This window comes from Brassica napus, chromosome C4 (genome assembly GCF_020379485.1).
Source record: "Brassica napus cultivar Da-Ae chromosome C4, Da-Ae, whole genome shotgun sequence".
NCBI lineage: Eukaryota > Viridiplantae > Streptophyta > Magnoliopsida > Brassicales > Brassicaceae > Brassica > Brassica napus.
The window spans coordinates 5,532,700-5,554,296 of record NC_063447.1 but is presented as its reverse complement, the minus strand read 5'-3'; the positions used below and the strand labels follow the sequence as shown (position 1 = coordinate 5,554,296).

General features: G+C 39.9%; 2 protein-coding genes and 1 long non-coding RNA gene across 3 annotated transcripts; all 3 read right to left on the bottom strand.

Moving 5' to 3' along the window:
• Window positions 1–863: 863 nt before the first annotated feature.
• Window positions 864–8,865, bottom strand: LOC106398538 (separase-like). Its single transcript, XM_048755394.1, has 19 exons — window positions 8,323–8,865; window positions 7,666–8,073; window positions 7,455–7,571; window positions 7,159–7,365; window positions 6,083–6,205; window positions 5,636–5,971; window positions 5,478–5,567; window positions 5,151–5,390; window positions 4,941–5,064; window positions 4,257–4,853; window positions 3,789–4,014; window positions 3,601–3,703; window positions 3,332–3,517; window positions 3,177–3,202; window positions 2,819–3,083; window positions 2,251–2,766; window positions 1,734–1,973; window positions 1,519–1,621; window positions 864–1,422 (listed from the first exon to the last, which is right to left on the bottom strand). Exons 1-19 carry the CDS (start codon window positions 8,863–8,865, stop codon window positions 1,040–1,042), a joined length of 4,833 nt encoding a protein of 1,610 aa, XP_048611351.1. The 3' UTR covers window positions 864–1,039.
• Window positions 8,866–9,953: 1,088 nt separating this feature from the next.
• LOC106399325 (protein EARLY FLOWERING 4-like) lies at window positions 9,954–10,935 on the bottom strand. Its single transcript, XM_013839798.3, has one exon. It carries the CDS (start codon window positions 10,536–10,538, stop codon window positions 10,197–10,199), a length of 342 nt encoding a protein of 113 aa, XP_013695252.1. The 5' UTR covers window positions 10,539–10,935; the 3' UTR covers window positions 9,954–10,196.
• Window positions 10,936–17,286: 6,351 nt separating this feature from the next.
• Window positions 17,287–18,046, bottom strand: LOC125585062. The gene is made up of 4 exons (XR_007321916.1): window positions 17,835–18,046; window positions 17,651–17,751; window positions 17,431–17,523; window positions 17,287–17,326 (listed from the first exon to the last, which is right to left on the bottom strand). It is a non-coding gene; the product is annotated as an uncharacterized LOC125585062 (long non-coding RNA).
• Window positions 18,047–21,597: the final 3,551 nt, after the last annotated feature.

The window sequence follows — 21,597 nt, the reverse complement described above, 5'->3', positions numbered from 1 at the left end:
TGAAAATGATCTTGTTAAGAACAAAGCTAATGAAAATTCAGATTAACAATACGTCTTTTTGGAAGGGATGTGACATTTCCAAGTAGAACATGGAGAATAGAGGTTTTATCCATTCTGAATTTGGTATGTCCTGCTTTTGAGTCTTCGCTGCTTTCATGACATCCTTGGTCACTCTACCTTGCTAGAACAAATATAACATGTGTCGAGTTAACTTAAGGGCAAGATGTAAGTGTACCGACTGACATATTAGAGAGAAGAGTCAAACTCACTTTTAAGGTTTGGCATCAAACCATTTGTATCTCGGTTCCTCGACACAGAGTCGGGCTTGACCCCATGCTTGTGAAACATTTTGAATGGGACCCCATTTTTTTAAAAAAATATTTTTTTGTATATACTAAATATATAAATGTTTAATGTAAAATAAAAAAATGATTAAAAAAACAGATTTTAAAAATTATAATTATATAAAAAAAAATTATAATAGACTAAAATGTTCTTTTAAAATTTTCAGTAAACAAAAAATACTTTATCTTAAAAAATAATTTTAAATTAATTTTTTTTCAAAAACATATCTTTAAAAAAATAAAAATTAAATAATTTTTTTTGTTTGGGATAGGGCTCAGGTCCGGCTCTGCCTCAACACCAATGATTCCAAGACATACACATGGTATATGATTATGAAAGTCACAGTAGTAACCAGACCAAACCGTGTCTCTTGTTATTTTTAGTCATACACGTCGCGTGAAGGATTTTTTTGTGGACGTTAAAGAACAGTTGATTGGGAGTAGTTGGCTTCCTCAGTCTTTTGTGGACATCAAAGATTCTCACATATGAATCTTGAGAAGAAATCACATTCGTTGATTCATCACTTCTCTTCAATGGACGTCAACAATTCTTTTCATGATATCAGTCGTATGAAGAGAAATACGTGGTTTGAATTCAATATTAAGTTAAAACACAAAAATAAGGAAGAAAAATCTTCTAAATCATCAATATTTTGAATGTCCTAGTATATCAAAACAAATTTCAAACATTGGCTTCAAGTATTTTTTTTCTTTCTCTTTGTTGTGATAGCAGTTGGGACACCATACCACACGACGGCAGCCCCTGTCAAGAATTGCTGAGCGCAGGCATAACGTGCATCAGCCATGAGCGACCCAATTCTCTCTGGTTTAACATCATCACTCCTCTCTCTCCAGAAACTTTCTAGCATTGCCTTCTCAAACTTGCTAATATCATCACCTGCTACAAACCACAAGGTTGCCACAATGACAGGGGAACCGGCTAGCAGGAAAGATATCGGAACACTTTTTGGTACATATCTGCCTCCTCTATATGGCAAACCGCTGCAGCATCCCATAAGAAAAGCTGCAGAACATTTGTTCATATTCTCTACTTCCCTCATGGGAATATATTGCTCTCCTGCACCACCACCCCCCAAAAACATTGCATGGCTCGAATCAGTAATTTGAACTTTTTTCTTATAGGTGTATTATGTAAGGGAAAGGACCACCATACCAGTACCATGCCCATGATATAGGAAAAGATCACGAGTTCCCAACGCATCCTTTAGCTCCTGAGCAGAAGGAGCACGTGGCTCTAATCCAGCTTCTACCTGTATAAAACAAATATGATCCGTAACAACCAAGACAGACGAATTATATCAGTTTATTTTTTTTATTTTTTTTTTTGAAAAAGGGCATTATATCAGTTTATTTTAATATATGTGTTACCTTGATTTCCTTAATCTCGGACAATCCTTCAAGCACGGTTTGCAATGTTTTGCAATTATTCGGATTTAATAGACAACAAGGATCTAATAGATAACAAGAATCTCGAGGATCAATCACAAGGAAGGGAGAAGGATCTTCTCGGTAACAGCTTTTCTTAAGCACTGCTGATATACTACCCACAGAAGGCATACGGTATACTTCTTGTCTTCTCAATGTTGGAATGTTCTCCCATGGAAGCATCTATTTATTATACAGAATAAGTGTGTTTCAGAGAATACAACATGTTACACATCAATTAATCACAAATAACATTGAAGACAATCAGACAGTACCATATGATATTCTAGAATTTTCTCCTTAATTTTAATACTCGTAAAAGCTAATAAGGGTTTAGAATCAATGAGCAAGATTATATCTTTCTTATGTTGTATTTAAGAAGAAAACTCTATTAATCTAACAATGCACATCCAGAAAATGTGAACAAAAAAAAAAAAGATGAGATTTACCATGCACCAACCTGAATCTCATGATCCAACACAAGTATTATCGGTTCTCTCTTCTCGTTATAATCCTCTAGCTTGATCCCTGAGTCCCGTATCAGTTGTAAGGCTAGCCGGTACCTACTTTGAAGGTCATCAGATATACTGCTTCCATTTTCTTCATCAATATGGTCACTTGGATGACCTCCTATGTAGCAACCATTCTTTGAACAAAGCTGAGATATCCATGCGTCGCCGCCGTCGGCTGTTTCATTTCCAAGGAAAACCTTTAGAAGTGTCTCATTTACTTCCATATTACATTTGGCCCTTAGCTCTTCAACCAGCTTCTTTTGCGTGGACTCATGCAATTTACTATTTGAAGACTCTCCCAAAAGCAGATGCCTCCAGGGACCCAACCAGGTGTCTTCAAGGTTTCTGTATATAATAACAATAATACAACACGCTTCTTTTAAAAATAGAAATATGCTGTAGTCCCGAATTGTGCAACTATAAGTGTGTTCACTATATGCATCACCTCCGCATGGAATGTGTACCTTAGCAATTTATTAAGACGAAGTTCAAGTTCGTCTACCTTCTTCCACCTCAATTTTTCATCCAATGGATAGTAGAAAATTTACCTTCTTCAAGTGAAGAATAAATTGGCAGAAGTACAGCTAAAGGCTGCTGACTCTTTGAGCTCAACCGTGACAAGAGCAGCCACCCACAAACTTGGGGGCTTTTCAATAACTCCTGCAACAATTTACTCAGTGTGCCTCCAAGCACGCTAATGCAGATGGCTGTCGTTTCTGGTAGACCATTGAAAAAGTTTTTTGCAAACTTAACAAGACCGTCGGTGCTTTTGGGAGCAAGCCTGCAGTGTCAGGTAAAAGACAATGGACTCAGTAAGAAAAAAAAAAACAAATAAATCCAACTTAATTTAATCCATGTTTTCTAGCTTTAAGACCTGAGAAAGTCGAATTCTTGAGAAGCCTGCAGATCAGAATGTTTTGGTCAGTGCAACTTAACTTATTAAGCAAAACTAACAAGGGATATACATATTAAGATACAACAAACATAACCAGTAAAACAGATCGTAGGAAATTAGTTTTGTTTACCAACCTCTTTATTTGAGTTGCTTCCTGATTTGATAAATTTTGACAAGAAGTGGTAGTTGATATTAGCACCAAGAGAGGCTTGATGATAATATGTAACCCAATGACTTAAAGAAAGCTCTCCGTCACAGGGGAATGAGAACTCAGACCCTATAGAAGAGACCAAGTATAACACAGCAAGCAACCTTGAAATCTGTTGTACATCAGCCAGTCTCTTTTTAATATATGCTAAATCACTATCAAAACATAAACATAAGAAGAAGAAAAAAGCTTTACCTTTCGACAGAGTATCGGATCCTCTCTGCTAAGTACAAATGCCAACGTTAACAATGAAACCAGCGTCTGATATGGAATATGTGATAAATCACATAAAACAGACCTATAAAAGATAGTGATCAGTGATGTCTGGTGAAATTCTCAAATTGGCATTTTATTAAATTTGTATATTAACCAATATGACGAACCTGGAGTGGTAAGTTTGAAGACTCAACTTGCACAAGTTGTATAATATTCTTGCACGATCAAGACCAAATACATCTCCTTTGATTTCCTTCCCAATAAAATCCAGCAATGGACTGCGAGAAGAAGGTGAGCTGAGGATGGATACGGTACTGTTATATAAAGCAGCGATGCTATGCAAAATTGCCCCATGTGCTTGATGAACCTTTCCAGATTTAGCCAAACATTTTCCTGAAATGAAAATCGCTTTAGCTCTTAGAACAACCCATATTCTAGTTCGAACATTACTCTGTGCATGTAATCCGTTCTTTGTTGGAAAAAATAAATAGCCGAGAAAAGAAAGTTATCAGAAGCAAAACAAAACATACATTTTAAAAGTGTATGAACCAAATTTTAGGCTGAAATTTTTAATTTCTAAGGACATGCATTTTAAAAAGTATAAAAATAGAATATTATAAGGGATAAGGGCATACCAAGGCTGACAAGAACCGTGCACGCAAGCCTCCTTTGGTAAAATTGCCATTTCAAACTTATAAAGTTATTCGGCAATCCAGATCTTGTAACTTCGTTAGAGAGGTGCTGCTGACTTATTCTATTGATGCAAACGCAGATTGTGTTTTTAGTGTCCCGCATCAACCCCTTTGCATCAGAGATATCAGATTCATCAATGAATCTACACTTCTCAGCAGGAAAGTTTTGAGGTCGTTCTTCAAGTGATCGACTCATTGAGCGAGTCAACCTTAAAATAGGCTGCTCCTTCATCTCGCAAGCATGCACAATTATAGCACCTCCTCCACGCCTCCTTTTCGAGTCTCTTGGTTTCTCTACCTCGGCTGTTTGATTAATGCATCCTTTCCAAGCTGGGCAGCATATTTTTTGTAAGGCTGCACTATACAGACTCTCAGATTGTCTTTGAGACAAGTCTCCAAATTGCTTATCCAACGTAACCTCTAACATCAGCTTGCAGTTCCGGCAAGGAAAATCTCTTTGACTATCTGTTAGCAGCTTTTTCGCATTCTGGAGCTCCTTTTCTGCTAGATCCCAACACTGCATTTTATTGTAGAGATTCCCTAGTGGACAGAAAAAACAAATAAGTGGCTTTCATGGCCTAAGGAAAAAAAGACAAATTGCAGAAAAAAATTAATGAAGCTTCATACCCAAAGCAAGAGAAAATGCAAGGACAAAAGGTTGTAGGCTCTGAATAGATGAAACGGTTTTTCCCCAAGATAGCAAGGTTCCAGCCCTATCTCTTTCCCCCATAAGCTCATAAATACCACCAAGCTGCATTTTTAAAATAGATTAACAATGCAGAAATAGTGACAGTCCAAGCACCTGCCAAGGAAGTTTTTTTTAAAAAAAAACAAGACCTGAAGAACACTTTCCAAACAACATTGGAGCAAAATCCAAGGGCTTAAGTAGCAGCGGCTAATATCCCAGAGAAAAGTTCCACATGGCCATGAATCGGTATCTCTAAGACTTGAAACTTGAAACTTCTTAAAGACGAAAGTCATTATTTCTACTGTCTTTGTACTTTCCCCTCCATATCTAAACCATTTTTGTAGAAGAAAATTTCGAATCCTGTGTGCTTCCTTAGCACAAGAGAGAGCCTATAAGAAAAAGGGAGATAATTAATATGATATTAAAAAAGCTTTCATAAAGTATCAAGAAAAAACTACAACCAGTTGCTATATTACCTCGTATAAATTACCACATGACAATTCTCTTTCACAGAGATCATAATATAGACATGCAGCAACAAAAGACGAGAAACAGGTAAAGGGATCCTGGGAGACAAAATCATCACATTTTAGCCAAACAGTATAAGAAAATGATAGATACATCTATTTCTTACACTTGAGACTGGTTTGGAAGTTGTGTCTAGTTTGGAAGCTGTGCATTTAATCTCATCTATTGTGATGTCTGATTCATGTATGCTCAGCTCGAACCCAATTGATTTTGCTTTTGAAAACTGCAAGCAACTTTTCCAGAAATCTGTTGACTCTGATATTTCATCAAAGTAGCATGATAATCCCGTGATGACAGCATCATCTACTGGAGAAGGACATAACGCATGACTTAGCCGTCTACAATCCCACAACATTGCCAAAGCATCCTTCAATCTGACATTTCTCCCTTTGAAGACTCTAAACATCAAGTCGTATATGCGTTGATGGAGCTCTAGCCAACCCTAAAATTGGAGGGAAATAGAAGTATTAAAGGCTAGAAAAATTGTAAAACAATCAGAATGAATGGTATATCCAGAGCATAAATTCTAATATGATAAAATTACAAAATTTACCTTTATTGAAACCAAATCAATTACATTGAACAGTAGAGGAATCACGTTTTCCAGGGGAATAGTCTCACTAGACTGAATCCATACCCATAGATTCAAAGATTTGTTAATGTCTTCGAAAATTTGCTGCACATAAAAGTAGGATAAGAAGTAAAGAAAATAGCACACAGATATAGACATTAGCGACCAAACATAAATAAATAAACAAAATTGACATAACTCAATGTCTCAATGATGTTACCTTGGACTCTGGTTCAGTTTCTTGGAAGTATAAGGCTCTTAAGAAATATACAATAATTAGTTGGAAACAAGTCTCATGGCTCTCATTAAAAATATGCGTTCCTGTGTCAATGACAAAGAAATCATTCACAAACAGAATTGAGCGGTAGCTAAGCGGTTAAACATCAAGCTAGTAAATAAATTACCAAGTTAGATATTGCTTCTGATAAATGACGAACACACTCTTTGTGTGCTTTTAAATGTTCAGCTCCAGCAGTTGTTATCATCCTTGCTTTCCATGTTAAAACTCTTGCTCTCTCCAATAATAGATCTTTTGTGATGAAAACATCTGTTAAAAGGATGTCAGCAATTTTTATCTGTTTTGCGCGACAAAATTCTGAGCACACAGGAACAAACTCCTCATAAGCAAGAATCTCCTACACGTGTGTTGTAAGAATATAAGTTCAGGTTATTTGTGAATGACAAAAACAGATGTATAACAAGTAAACTAGAATGCAAGGTAACATGTCACTTATTGCTTTGGAAATCTATTGCATCAATTAAGGAATTGATAGGATCCCAACCTGCTCCAAGATATTTCCAGTTACTATTTGCGAAATCTTCTGAGAAGATGACAGCAAGGAGTGAAAGAGTGTACATGAGTCAGCCAGATCAGAACTCTTATGACGCTTGTGTTGTATCTGATGATAAAATGCAATTAGGAGCGTGAATTAGAAAGCAAGCGGGTAACGCAGAAGCATAAAGTTACCTTAACCCACTGTTGTATTATTGGTGTAAGGTCTGGTAAACTTGTGGTGAGTTTTTTTAGCTTCAGACCAATTTTCTAGAATAAACAAAACAAGCTCCTCAATTTCTAGTTCCCCATGTTGCTCGAGAACATCCAGATAGTATGCAGATTTGCAACATGCCTCGCTCATAAAATCAGCAACTGCTTTTTCGGACGCAAAATCCTCAGATGAGTTAGACTCAACATTTACAAATTTCAGACAGAGGAGTCTAACACAATTCCACACGGTTCTGATACATAATTTGAACGCCATGGAAACCTGCAAAGTACAACCATCAATATTGAGAAAATAGACTAGGCTGCAAAAAACTTGTAATAAAATGAAAATTTAGAGCTCAGGGATGCAACCTTTTTAGAATGCTTTATATTGTCACCAGTTTCAGGAAATGAAGCACATAGATGTATGAGCTCTGGAGGTGAAATCCACAGACTAGCAATTACATCCTCAACTAGGCAGGAAGTGATCTAAACATGGAAAACCTTAAGATGGTTAGTTTGCCAAGAACTACGACCTCACAAAAAGAAGAGTCTAAATAAAATCCACAGGTAAGCATTTAACCTTCAGTGTTGAGATGCAGAAGTCATGCAGTGAATCCTCATCGAGAAAACGCTGCGGCTCTGCTGGTTCTCTAAGGATCGAGAATGCACACTCTCCCATAGCTGAGACGAGCATTGTGAGCATTTTATTGCTGTCAGCATTTCCAATAGGATCTCTTTCACTAAGACGATTATTATTGTTTTGTTCTTTGTTAAGTGGCGGCATCAGAGTGTCAAACCACTTTGAATCGCTTTCAGAAGCGATGAGAGACCAGTCAGGTACTTGAGCTTGAAACTCTGAACAAAGTAGACCACATGATTCATCCTTCCCAGCTTTCCTCTCGTTAAACTGACTACTGAGTCTCTCTCTTAGATTGTAACTAGGCCCAGCACTATCCCGATACAAAGATGGATGTATCTTCTGGATTTTCTGAAACAAACGCAAGCAAATGATCAAGACTTGGAATGGAACAACAATAGTTAGATCAGAGAGGACATAGTCACAATCACCATAGGAGATTAGACTCTGTTTCAATCACACACGATGGACAACCTCTGTGTAGTGGGACAGCATAGAGAATGTTCTTAGCAATAACATTTCCTAAGCTGCTACTAGCGACTACTTAAAATGCTTTAAGACACATGCAATTCGTGATTTCAAATAAATATACACACCCACCTGCCAAGTCTTTTCACAAGCCGAATCAGTAGTGTTTGTTCTTGAGGCCCTAAACAGAAGAAGCTGTTTCCATGGCTCTTCACTTCCATAAGAATCCCACTTTGATCTATCCGGCAAAGAACCATTAGATGTGTCACATGGATCCTTAGCAGCCTCGCTTAACCATTTCAAAGTCTCTACAGAACATTCCCGTTTCGTCTTCCCAGGCGAAGAGCGATCCTTGTCAACTTTCACAAGCAACCATTTGAACTCTCCTCCTACTTTCCTCAACTCATACTTGCTCTTGGCTTGAGATACAAAGTCTCTAAGCCTAGCAATCAGATCCTTCGAGGTTCCAGGCAACCCCGGGCTAGAATCACTGTTCAACCATCGAGCAAGTGCGGCAAGATACTTGACATAGATCAATTTCGCACCAAGCCCTAATCCAGACTCCTGACCAACTTTATCCCATGAGGCATTCTCAGAAACGGCTTTAAACCCGCCTCTATTACTAACAGTGATGATAAGTCTGAGCAAAGCCATGAAACTCCCGTGGCTAGTCATAGAGGACAAAGTGAACCTAACCTTAAAAGAATTCTGATACGCAGGCACCAGTATTGGAAACAATATATATTATTTTTATTACAAGGAGAAAATATAATTGAGTTAAAAAGGGATGCTATCTAAGGTTTCATCTCAGTCGGGTTTTAATGTCTTTTAAACCACGTTTTACATTTAAAAATAAATGTTAAACTCACTCTCCATTGAAACTTGAAACACAACAACAGGTTCGTCTTTCTTTCTTTCTTTCTTACGGTTCGGTCTGAAACACAAAAAGCTGCCTTCCTGTTCCCTGGAGATGTCTGTCTTTGATGCATCTGAGTCTGTTCCTCCGGTCTCAGGCTCTGCCCAAGTAGATGATTCGGTCGATGTGTTTTTGCGAGATTTTTCTCTGGATGCATGCTTTCGCTTTGTGTCGTGTCTATTTTAGCAGCTGCATGTTTTAACTTTTTTACAGCGGTGGTTGAACTGTTTGTTTGTCTCTCAACACTTAAAAGCAGTAACAATCTGAGGTGGCTGCTACTGCTGCTCCTCCAAAGAATGTTCCTGAAACCAAGCTCACCGAGGCTGTTGCATGCTGCTTAAAAAGCGATGTGTTTCACTCTTTGCTTTTGATATTTGTGTGTTATATACAGCTGAGATATTGTTAAGGGCACACGTGTGTTGTTATTAAAATAGTTATGTTATGTTGGATGATACTTGATTACTTTCATGTTTGAACTCAAATCAGAAATCATTAAAAAAAAGTGGTTAAATTATCTCAAACAGGTTAGAAAGTGGGGAGGGTTTTCATAACAGTTAAAGCAATAATAATAATTAAGAGAAGAGGATCTCAAAAGTCAACGGTTTACAGATTTCTTCATTCTTTCAACTATCTCCCTTGTAAGCTGGCAGGGGACCTGCAACCTCTCTCGCTGCCTGCGTCATCTTCCTTTTCGCTAGCTGCCTCTAAGCACATGCCATTGTTGTTGCTGTTTGTTGCTAGTGGAGCAGAACTGCTTGCCTCCATTAAAGGGTCCAGTGAGTGTTGCAACTATCTAACAACAACCTTCATTAATGTCAAAGATCATATAATAATAAGAGGCTCAATATAACCAGAAAAAAAACGTTCAAGTCTAAATATTTATTTATTATTAGAGAAATTGCAGTAGACACATTGAAAAAGATTCAAACCATAATTAAAATAACCCATATGGGTTTTCTCCCACGGATAATTCTAACGACAATCATTGCAATAACATAACTTATATAACAGGTTGGTTTAGACCATATGTTAAACCGACTGATTCGAAATGTTAAACCGGCCGGTCCAACTAAGAAAGATCAGGGTTTATTTAATTAGCTCTGGTTCCGGTAGCACCACCACCGTCGCGTCCGTTCTTCCCACCGTGAAACGCCGAGGAGAAATTGGTGTTGAGGTCAGAATACATTGAAACAACCTTAGATATGTTCCCGTTGAGTTCTTGGATCAAAGCAACGTTCTTGGACATGTTATCTGCCATTCTTGACTGGTGATTGTCGTTGACTTGCTGGATAAGTGATCTGTTTCTGTCCAAAACAGATTGCACTTGTCTGAAATTCCGATCAAGATCCTCCCACATAGCCGGATCTCCTCCTCCTTGCTCCGTCTCTTCCGCTACGTTTCTCCGCTGCTTGGTTTCACCATTCCTCTTCATTTAAATAGTTTTTATCAACCGGAGATTTTCTTCTTTTATATTTTCGCACTCAAGGGAAATTAGATATTTATAGTAAAGTAAATATCTTCCGGGCAAGATGATAAATGGACACGGAGGCAAGCAGTTCTGACTCATCACCAGGCGTATAACTAGAGCGTGTATCTCAAATACACGACGTATATTATCGAACCTTGAAGAACAGGGCGCGTGGGGAATCTGAAAAAATGTGAGTTGAAGGCGTGCAGTGATTGGTTAGGAGGAATAAAGAACAGAGCTTTTTCTGCACTTTTCTGAATATTTTACAAATAAAAATGGGAGAGAGAGATAAGGATCTGTGATTCTCGAAATATCTCAAGATATTTATTGAAAAGTGCATAGTTTTATATGAATAGAATAAGAAAAAGTGTATATGGTGTAAGAATTGCCACGGTCAAAGAACCAAATTCGCATACGCATCATCTCATTTCTCAATTCCTATAAAAATTGCCTTTGATCTGGTCCGAGTGTTCTTCAAACACTTTCATACTTTATTCGTTAGATATTTACTAGTTACTACTATGCAAGACGCTACAATATCGTTTTGACAGTTTCAATAAATAACATTCAAATGTTGTTACAACTAAAAATATTTGAATCAATAACATTCAAATGTTGTTACAACTAAAAATATTTGAATCTCCAAGTTATCTTTCTTTTGCCATTGGTCAATAATCTCACCCTCGAACCGATTAGCAACTACGACATTGAATCAAATCACTATGGAGTTTCTTTTTACAAAGAGATTATGACCAAAGCAATAATAATTCTGGAACCTGTGATGGTATAATAAAACATTGTTCCTGCGCACTGCAGATAAAATTCCAAAAATGCAATAAAGTTGTGTGTTCTGTAGGGAAATTCAAAAAGTGCAATAAAGTTATTATGTTCTTTTGTAATGGAAGAACAAGACTGGGAGGAGAATGGATATTCTCTTATCGTGAAGAGAAGAATCTAAAATATGAACATTTGAGAGAGCCATTCAAGAACATGAATGGGCCACATGACTATGTTTCAGGCCCTGTTCGTCTGTCTATTAAATTGCTGCGACTACGACCAAGGCAAACAATACAACGTAAACACAAAAGCTGACACTGAAAATGGACGCCTGTGATGGTGCTAATTAAGATGTTTGAGTATGTGCCTTTTAAGTTTTAACGTAGCTGCTGTGATTTGAATTGAGCAACACCTCCCTGCACACCCATGTACATAATCTTCATATAATTGGGATTGAAGCAATAGTATTTATACATTTTTGTGGTTGCTAAGTTCAAACATTATCCGATACATATCTAAATTTGATTCATCAGTTCTACCAAAACTAATGTGTTCTGTAACGCAATAAGCAAAAGAGAACCTATTTTATTTGTTGTCACATCATCTTTTGAGATATTTTATCACTAAAAACACTATTGTATGATGATATGATTCTAAATAATATGACAATGGGAACAACACACAAACAGCGCGAATCATCAAAGGGAATAAAGATAGCAATAGAGAAAGAGTTTTTGGGGACCTTAATTTAAATAAGATTCCTTGCGTTTTCTACCGAGTATTGAAGCTCTCGGGAAACGAGGACCTCCTCCTGTTCTCCATTTCTTGAAGGCTGTCATTGACAAGTGAGCTGCTTCGTACACTTAAAAAGAACACAAACAATGGAGGTTTCAGGTGAATAAGAAGATGGTAACTAAATTAAAAAGAAGAGTTTAAAAGGGTTCAAGTACAGTTTGTTTCTTCTTTGGTTAAAAGAGTGGCAAGAACTTGGAAGCTGTTATATGAGCTGCAGTGTATACTTTTATCAGCCTCTCCTTGTATCTGATTTTAAACGCAGTCGATAGCAAGATTCCAATCGTTCTATCTGCTGCTCTGTTCACAGATCAAAGAGAGACACATAAACTGCGAAATCAAGTAGGTGTAGTAGAGACCAAACCAGTCTTATTACTGACAAAGTTATTCCTAAACGCTTCACAATGAACTATCTGACAGTAAACAAACATTTAAGTCAAATGTGCCAGCTGGAGTAAACTGTGGAATAGCTTTGTCTTGACGTTATGATGCATTCCAGGCTGTAAAGAAAGGTATTTGGTATGATGCCTTCCAAGCTGTAAACTGTGTGTGATGAAGATATATTTTGATTATCTTGAAAAGAAACGTTCATGGTTAAGAGAGTGAATACGAGTAAGACGTGAAGCTTTTATCAAGATCTCTCTGTCTCCTTTTATTCTCATGGTATCAGAGCTCATTTAACCCTAACAGGTGCTGTCATGGCTGAGCAAGATCCATACCCTTTTCCCACAAGTGTTCACATTACAAGTTCTGTTACCATTAAACTAAGTGACAGCAACTATCTCCTATGGAAGACTCAAATGGAGTCTCTTCTCCGCAGTCAGAAGCTGTTGGGTTTCGCTACTGGCCAGATTCCACCTCCGCCGGAGCAAGTGACAACCGTGGTTGACAACGTCAATATTCAAGCCCCAAATCCTCGTTCTGAAGCTTGGACTTGTACGGATCAACTCGTCATTTCTTGGATTTTTGGCACACTTACTGAGGAAGTCCTAGGTACAGTACATGGTCTATCTACGTCTCGTGATGTCTGGTTCTCATTAGCTGACAACTACAACAAGAGTTCTATTGCTCGTGAGTTTGAGCTCAGACGGTCTCTCCAGTTGATGACTAAGAAAGGCAAAGACTTCACTACCTACTGTCGTGAGTTTCGAGCCATCTGTGACAAGTTGAGCTCCATTGGGAAGCCCATAGAGGAATCCATGAAGATCTTCTCATTTATCAATGGCCTTGGAAGAGAATATGATCCAATCATCACTGTTGTTCAGAGCTCCATGACTCGAATCCCTCCTCCGACTCTGAACGATGTGATTTCTGATGTTTCTGGTTTTGATGCTCGTCTTCAGTCGTATGAAGCAACATCAGATGTTACTCCCAACATGGCTTTCCAGACTCACCGAGGGTACTACAACAACTCGAACAGAGGACGAAGCAACAACTATTCTCGTGGTCGCGGTGGTTACTCTGGTCGTGGTGGCTTCTCAACTCGTGGAAGAGGTTTCACTCAACAAGTCAGCAACTCTGGTGGTGGCAATAACAACAACAACTCTCGCCCTGTGTGTCAGATATGTGGCCGCACCGGCCACTCCGCTCTTCGTTGCTGGAACCGCTTTGATAACTCTTATCAGAGTGACGACGTTCCTCATGCTTTGTCCGCTTTTCCAGTCTCTGATCCTAGTGGCAGGGAATGGATAGCTGACTCAGGTGCCACTGCTCACATGGTTCCTAATACATCACGGATGCAGAATACTACTCCATACAATGGTTCTGAGCATGTCATGGTGGCTGATGGCAATTTCCTTCCGATTACCCACGTTGGTTCCACAACGCTCACCACTGAGACAGGTAGCCTCCCTCTAAACGATGTTCTTGTCTGTCCTTCAATGCAAAAATCACTATTATCTGTATCCAAACTGTGTGATGATTACCCCTGTGGAGTATTCTTTGACTCTAATGCTGTCTATGTCATCGACCTCGATGCTGAGAAGGTGGTGACAATGGGAACTCGAAATAGAGGCTTGTATGTGCTGGAGAAGAAGGAGTTTGCGGCTTACTTCTCAAACCGTCAGTGTGCAACTAGCGATATGGTGTGGCATCAACGACTTGGACACGCGAACTTCCAGATTCTTCAGCTCCTCAAGCAAAGCAAGGCAATCATAGTCAATAAGAGCAGCATTTCTCCCATTTGTGGACCTTGCCAGATGGGAAAGAGTACTCAGCTTCCGTTTTTTATTTCAGAGTCTAGTGTCAAAGAACCCATAGATCGGATACATTGTGATATGTGGGGTCCTTCTCCGGTTGTATCAGTTCAAGGGTTCAAGTATTATGCAGTCTTTGTTGACAACTTTAGTCGCTACTCATGGATAATACCTCTTAAAGCCAAGTCTGATTTTTGTGATGTGTTCATTGTCTTTCAAAAACAAGTCGAAAATCAGTTTAACAAGAAGCTGAAAGTCTTTCAGAGCGACGGGGGTGGTGAGTTTATGAGCACCAGGTTTCGCAATCATCTCAGAGATCAAGGGATTGTTCATCTTGTGTCATGTCCTTCAACACCTCAGCAAAATGGTATTGCTGAGAGAAAACATAGACACCTTACTGAATTGGGTCTTTCTATGTTATTTCAAAGCCACACTCCTCTTAAATATTGGGTTGAGGCTTTCTACTCTGTCAACTTCATCAGCAACATGATCCCTTCTTCTGTTCTGAACAATAAAAGCCCTTCAGAGGTTCTCTTGGGTAAAGCACCAGACTACTCGTTTCTCAGAATTTTTGGCTCTGCGTGCTACCCGTGCTTGCGTCCCTATGCTCAACACAAGTTCGAGCCACGTTCCTTACAGTGTGTCTTCCTCGGTTATCATCCTCAGTACAAAGGATACAGGTGTTTGCATCCGCCAACAGGTCGAGTTTACATCTCTCGCCACGTTATCTTCGATGAGCAGACCTTCCCATTCACTGGACAGTATAAACATCTGCTTGTGAAATACAACTCTGGTTTGCTTAAGGCTTGGCAAGATGGTACTGCATTTGAAGCCCCTCCGGTTTATCTCCCTACAGTATCTTCTCAAGTTACAGAGTATCCTCAAGTTACAGAGTATCCTCAACAGGATGATCCTATCACAACGGGTCAAGATACGCCAATTGCAACTCCTACTCGTTCTGATCATGGAATGGAAGACTTCGAGCTGTCTGAAGGAGAAGTATCCACCACAACTCTTCCTGAGGTTGCTCAATCACCTCCTCGTGCCTCACCAGATGTAGCAGAGCCTAGTCATCCTATGACGACGAGATCACGAGCTGGTATTAGCAAACCTAATCCACGTTACGCTCTGGTCGCAAGCAAGACGATTCCCTCCTTACCAAAGACTATAGCTGAAGCCTTGGCGCACTCTGGATGGTATCAAGCAATGTTGGATGAACTAGACTCGATTTATCAGAACAACACTTGGGTTTTAACAGAAGCTACAGAAACTATGAATGTACTTGGTTGCAGATGGGTTTTTACAGTGAAGCTTAACGCAGATGGGACAGTCAATAAACTTAAAGCGCGGTTAGTTGCTAAGGGGTTTGATCAAGAAGAAGGAGTAGACTTTACAGAGACATACAGCCCCGTGGTTAGGACTTCTACCATTCGGATAGTTCTTGCTGTAGCCGCTTCAAAGAATTGGAAAATCACTCAGCTTGATGTTAAAAATGCTTTTCTTCATGGAGATCTTCAAGAAGCAGTCTATATGCTACAACCACCAGGCTTTGAAGATTGCACTAAACCTCATCATGTGTGCTCTCTCAAGAAGGCTATGTATGGTTTAAAACAAGCCCCACGGGCTTGGTTTGATAAATTTAGTAACTTCCTTCTTGAGTATGGCTTTGTCTGCAGTAAAGCTGATCCCTCTCTCTTTGTTTATCATCACAATGACGACACATTGGTTCTCCTCCTTTATGTAGATGATATACTTCTCACTGGCTCAAACCCATTCTTGTTCAAGTCTCTTATCACTGAGCTCAGTAGCCGATTCTCCATGAAAGATTTGGGTAATCTGCACTACTTCTTGGGAGTTCAGGCTCAGAGTACAGATTATGGTCTTTTCCTCTCTCAATCCAAGTACACTGAAGAAATTCTTCACCATGCCAATATGTCTGCTTGTAATCACGTTCATACACCTCTCCCTTTGCGACTCGATCAAGTTTATGAAGATACTCGGCCGTTTCCTGAGCCTAGCTACTTTCGGAGTCTTGCTGGGAAGTTACAGTATCTTACTATCACTCGGCCCGACATTCAGTTTGCTGTGAATCTCATTTGTCAGAGAATGCATTCTCCAACTGAAGCTGACTTTCATTTGTTGAAACGGGTTCTTCGCTACCTTCGTGGTACTTCATCCATGGGGATTTACTTCCGTAAGAACTCTGGTTTGGATGTTGTCGCGTATAGTGATAGTGATTGGGCAGGGTGTAGAGAGACAAGACGGTCGACTGGTGGCTTTTGTGTCATGATTGGTTCCAACATTGTCTCCTGGTCGGCAAAGCGCCAACCGACTGTCTCCCGGTCGTCCACTGAGGCTGAATATCGAGCTCTTGCAAGCACGGCCTCTGAGTTAACATGGATTTCGTTTGTGATGCGTGATATGAAGATCAAACAACCAAAGCCGGCCGTTCTTCACTGTGACAATCTCTCTGCAGTTTGTCTTACAGCAAACCCGGTTCTTCACGGTCGGTCCAAACATATTGAAACAGATTACCATTATGTTCGGGAGCGGGTGGCTCTTGGTGTCCTGGAGGTTCAGCACATTCCTTCTGCACTGCAACTTGCAGATATCTTCACTAAATCTCTCCCGCGCCATTCCTTTCAGAGTCTCAGAGCCAAACTGAGTGTTGGTGCTCCACCCACCATCAGTTTGCGAGGGGATGACAGTAAACAAACATTTAAGTCAAATGTGCCAGCTGGAGTAAACTGTGGAATAGCTTTGTCTTGACGTTATGATGCATTCCAGGCTGTAAAGAAAGGTATTTGGTATGATGCCTTCCAAGCTGTAAACTGTGTGTGATGAAGATATATTTTGATTATCTTGAAAAGAAACGTTCATGGTTAAGAGAGTGAATACGAGTAAGACGTGAAGCTTTTATCAAGATCTCTCTGTCTCCTTTTATTCTCACTATCATCATGTGCGCCTTATTAAACTTGGGATGTGGGTCTGAAACACAAATGAAATCTTGTATTAAGAAGATCTATATGCGATAACAACTTAAGCTTGCTTGAGAAACCAAGTGGAAGATCAACTACAGGGGAAGGACTCACAATGGCTGTAGCTTGCAACCGAACTCGTAGAAGTAAGGACATCGAGATCTAAGATCAACACACGCTGCATCAGCCTGTATTTCCAGCCTCGTCCTGCATCCAACAAATAAAAGCTACGAAATAGCTTCAGAGGGCTATCTCAAGTTTTCAACAGTTAATGGAGCTAGGAAAATAAGATGTTGAATACAAATCCAAACATTGTACAGTAAGCTCAACATACTTGTGGTCGAAACAGGCAGGAAGGTTGATGGAGACAGCTTGTCTCAAATGCAACTCATGAGCAAGCCAGAAGGGTAACTCCACTTTAGCTCCTTGTTCAACCTGCAAACAAGACACAGTCAATCAACTAAATCCTAGGGAAGCAGCGGCACAGTCAATAGACTGGATAGATAGAGAGCGCTTACCCGGTGAGCTTATCGGTTTTGAATTCCCAGAATCGTACGTGGAGTAATCGCTGAAGAGAAGAGAAGAGAACAAGGAAGAAGACGATGCTATATATATAATAAACAAGACCCAAACCAAATTCTAATTTACTCTATCGAGCCCATATACGGCCCATTAGTAGTTGTTCATTCCTTTGCCATAATGCCCCACTATGCTTCAAGAAGCCAATCACATTATAAACAGATCAAATTCTGATACGGCTGTTGACTAAAAAGATAAGGAATTCTGATATGTCCCCGAAAATGCCCGTTAATAAAACAAGTTGGGGAACAAAATCTTCCTTGTTAGTTACTCATTTCTTCGGTCGAGCGTTCTCCGGACGTCGAGAAATCTATCACTCAATCGTTGGCCGCTCTGTCAATACTGATGAGTTGTAAAAAATTCATGTCCATAAACAACTGGTTTCTTCATCTGTGACTTAAACCGGCCTTAAGGGCATCGAAAACTGCTCTTTTTTTTAAGCTTAAAGTATTTCTTATTAATCATCCCGATAAACGGGTATTAAGGTCCGATTACAAGCCCGACAAAAATTTCCCAAATCAAAACATAAACATAACCATCTTCGCCCACCCACTAAACCCAACACATTTCGGTAGCTCGTTTTAGAATCATTAGGAAATCTGGATGCCGTTCTCATCCTTCAACGATGACCGTGATTAGGTGAGGTTCTCCTCGTTGCCTCGGATGCCGGGAATATTCACGTCGTTTCCAGAGTAGCTAGCTCCCGGTAAGTTACGGACTTATAATCATCACTTCCAATTTGCACGCAAGCAGTAAAGGAGAAGGGGTTAGAACACAACCTTTTGAAAATCGCCCCACCCGCATGTACAAGCTCCTTTAGCGTCGAAAGAGACTCCCAATACTAAGCGGTCGATGAAGACCTCTCATCATGGACGGATGCAAGAAGACGGGAACGGAATGTCGGCTACAAGAAGAATCAGCTAACACTCCATGACCTGCAAAAACTATAGCACTGCCACACTACCGAGAGAACAGACCCGCGGCATTGGGATGAGTGACAACACCGACTGAGCCACCAAGGAGAGGAAGCTCCTCAGACCACAAGGACCATCCGAACTCCTCGCCAATCGCCCTCCTCGAGAACCGAAGAAAGGTCAAGTCTTTGATGACATAAAGCGAACCGGTGGCACGATTCAACAACACAGTGAAGCAATGAGTGGAGAACCCGATAGGAGCAAGTCGACATGACTCCCACAGATAACTGAAACTAATCGCCAGGAAGAGAACAAGCTAATTAGAGAGAAGAGACTAATCAGCCTCGAAGTAGCCATAGACGACTAACGACGACACTGCTGCACAGCCTCAATCGACGAGAAAGCATCACAAGCTCCAACACCACGTCGACCACAAGCGCTAGAGCCCACCTCTGAGGTAAAAGAATCCTCAAAATCTCCAACGAGAGTGAAAACGGCAAGCGTTAATCCAAGACGCCAAGAAAGAACGACAATACCGCTTCAACACTCCTCTCACCCACTGCCTAGCTAAGACCACATGGTGACTGAGACCAGAACAGAAGAGAGAGCAACCCAAACGCCTCCAGTTGCCAACATCCCTACAGAAGGTTTAAGACACCTCCTGCCAAACCCTAAGGACAACATTATCGCCGTCGTTATCTTTAGTCGTTAGGGAGTATATGATTTAATTTAAATCAAATTTGCAACATATACGCTGGGACGCGTCCGTTTTGTCGTTAGCTAACATATTTTTTTTTGTCCTTAGGTGATACGTGTCGGCAAGGGAATGGTGGAAGAGTTTTCGTTAGGGCAAAATCGTATTGGGATCGAGATCGACATTTCTCGTCTCTCTCCTTCTCTGTCGCGGCGATCGAAAGGGCGATTTTGCTCTCAACGGCACATCTCCTTCGTGACGGTTCTCCCGTCGACGAATCTCCTCCCAAGTCGTCTCCTCTCGACAGATCTCCTCCCGAGGCATCTCTCGGCGGTTCTCACCATCGATCTCTCGGCGCATCTCCTTCTCTCTCGATTCTCTCCGCGGTTCTCTTGGCGGATCTCTCAACCGTTCTCTTTGTGATTCGAAGGTGAAAGGGTATGTGTTCCCCCTCCTTATGATTTGCATGTAGTTCGTTTATGTTTTCGATCTACTTTAGCCGAGGTTTGCATGTATTTAGACTTTGATTGATTTGCTTGCTTTGCAATAGATTTAGGGATTTCGTATCATATATTTTCGTCTCTTTAGTCTTTGAGAGTGTGGTTATTAGATGATAGTGGTATTATGTGATGTTATCGTGTAGATTTAGGGATTTCGATCGAAGATTATAGTTGTGATATAGATTGTGTACGTGAGGTGAGATAAATTTATCGATTCAGTAGATGTGTAATGTGTTCTTCGCATTTGGTAAATGTGTTTGTTATCGATGAAACTGAGATGTGTGATTATTTGTTGTTTATCTCATGAAACTGAGATGTGTGTTTTTATGTTTCCGAGGTTATTAGGTGAGGTGAGGTTCGATCACCAGGATTGTATTAGCAAGGAGATCAAAGAGAAACAACCATTTCCTCCACAGTTGAAGGTAAACTTCTTTCTCTTCAGCTCGTTAGTAATGTAGTTTGTATAATAATTAAAACGTCTAGTTTTTTGTCTTACCAATAATCAACAAATTGACAAAAGTCCTTAAGCTTTTGTCCCTAACTAAAAAATAATACTAATTTATTCTAAGGACAAAATTTTGTAGAACCAATAATGTTGCCCTAAAAAGCCGACAACACCGCCAGAGACCCTCACCCAACACGCGACGACACTCCAAAACCTAGCTAAGACTCGTCAAGGCCGGATCTTTCCTGCAGAAAAGACGATCTATGGAGCCTTCCAGATCCTGAGCACACAATCAAAGCAGAGAGAGTGAAGGAGACCACGGCGAAGCAAAGAGGAAAAGAGCGGTTGAGAGAGAAGGAGTCGCCTCCGGACGCCGGTACGCGCCGTCACGCGTTGTCCGGGCCGGAGCTGGAGTGGATCTACTTTTCGTCGCTTGTAGAGAGAGTTTAGGAGGAGAGAGAGTTTAGGAGGAGACTATTTTCATTTACTTAAGTGGCATTATTTTTTACATGAAAATGATGCAAAATGTTTCTTTTAACCCATCATTTTTTTTTTCAGATCTAACCACTAAATCTCAAATCCGTATCCACCTAACTGAAAAACCAACCCAACTCTTCTAAATCTTTTTCTTAGTTAATATCAAAAACATTTTTAATAGAAACTAGTGTATAGTAAATGAGAACATTCAACTAATATATAGTAAATTCGAAACCGAGGCATGTCATTATTGTGCGCTCAAGTTCACAAAAGTTCAACAATAAAAATGTCATTATTCCGGTTCTGGATCTCCAAGATGAAGAAATCTAGTTGAATTATCACGCAAGATGAAGAAATCTAGTTGAATTATAATCTTTTCTGGATCTCCAAGACGAAGAAATCTAGTTGAAGTGGTTTAGGTGCTTGAACTTGAGGTTGAGGTTAAGCTTGAAGTTGATTCTCATGATGATTCACTTGTTCATTATTCTATTCTTCCTGATTCAAAAGAACTTGTTGAACATCATTATAATATATGCCGTTGTTGATCATGTTCTTGATTCTCATGAGGGTCCACTTGTTCATTATTTTCTTTCACCTGAGCATCATTATGATTATCTGCCAGTTGATCATGGTCTTTTGATTCGCATGAAGATCTACGTGTTCATCCTGAGT

Excerpts from the sequence above, each read along its gene's own strand:
- LOC106398538 (XM_048755394.1), bottom strand. The coding sequence starts at position 8,865 with ATGACTAGCCACGGGAGTTTCATGGCTTTGCTCAGACTTATCATCACT. Across the intron at positions 3,084-3,176 it reads CAAGAATTCGACTTTCTCAG|GCTTGCTCCCAAAAGCACCG; the intron begins GTCTTAAAGCTA and ends CTGACACTGCAG. Across the intron at positions 1,622-1,733 it reads CCGAGATTAAGGAAATCAAG|ATACAGGTAGAAGCTGGATT; the intron begins GTAACACATATA and ends CATATTTGTTTT.
- LOC106399325 (XM_013839798.3), bottom strand. The coding sequence starts at position 10,538 with ATGAAGAGGAATGGTGAAACCAAGCAGCGGAGAAACGTAGCGGAAGAG.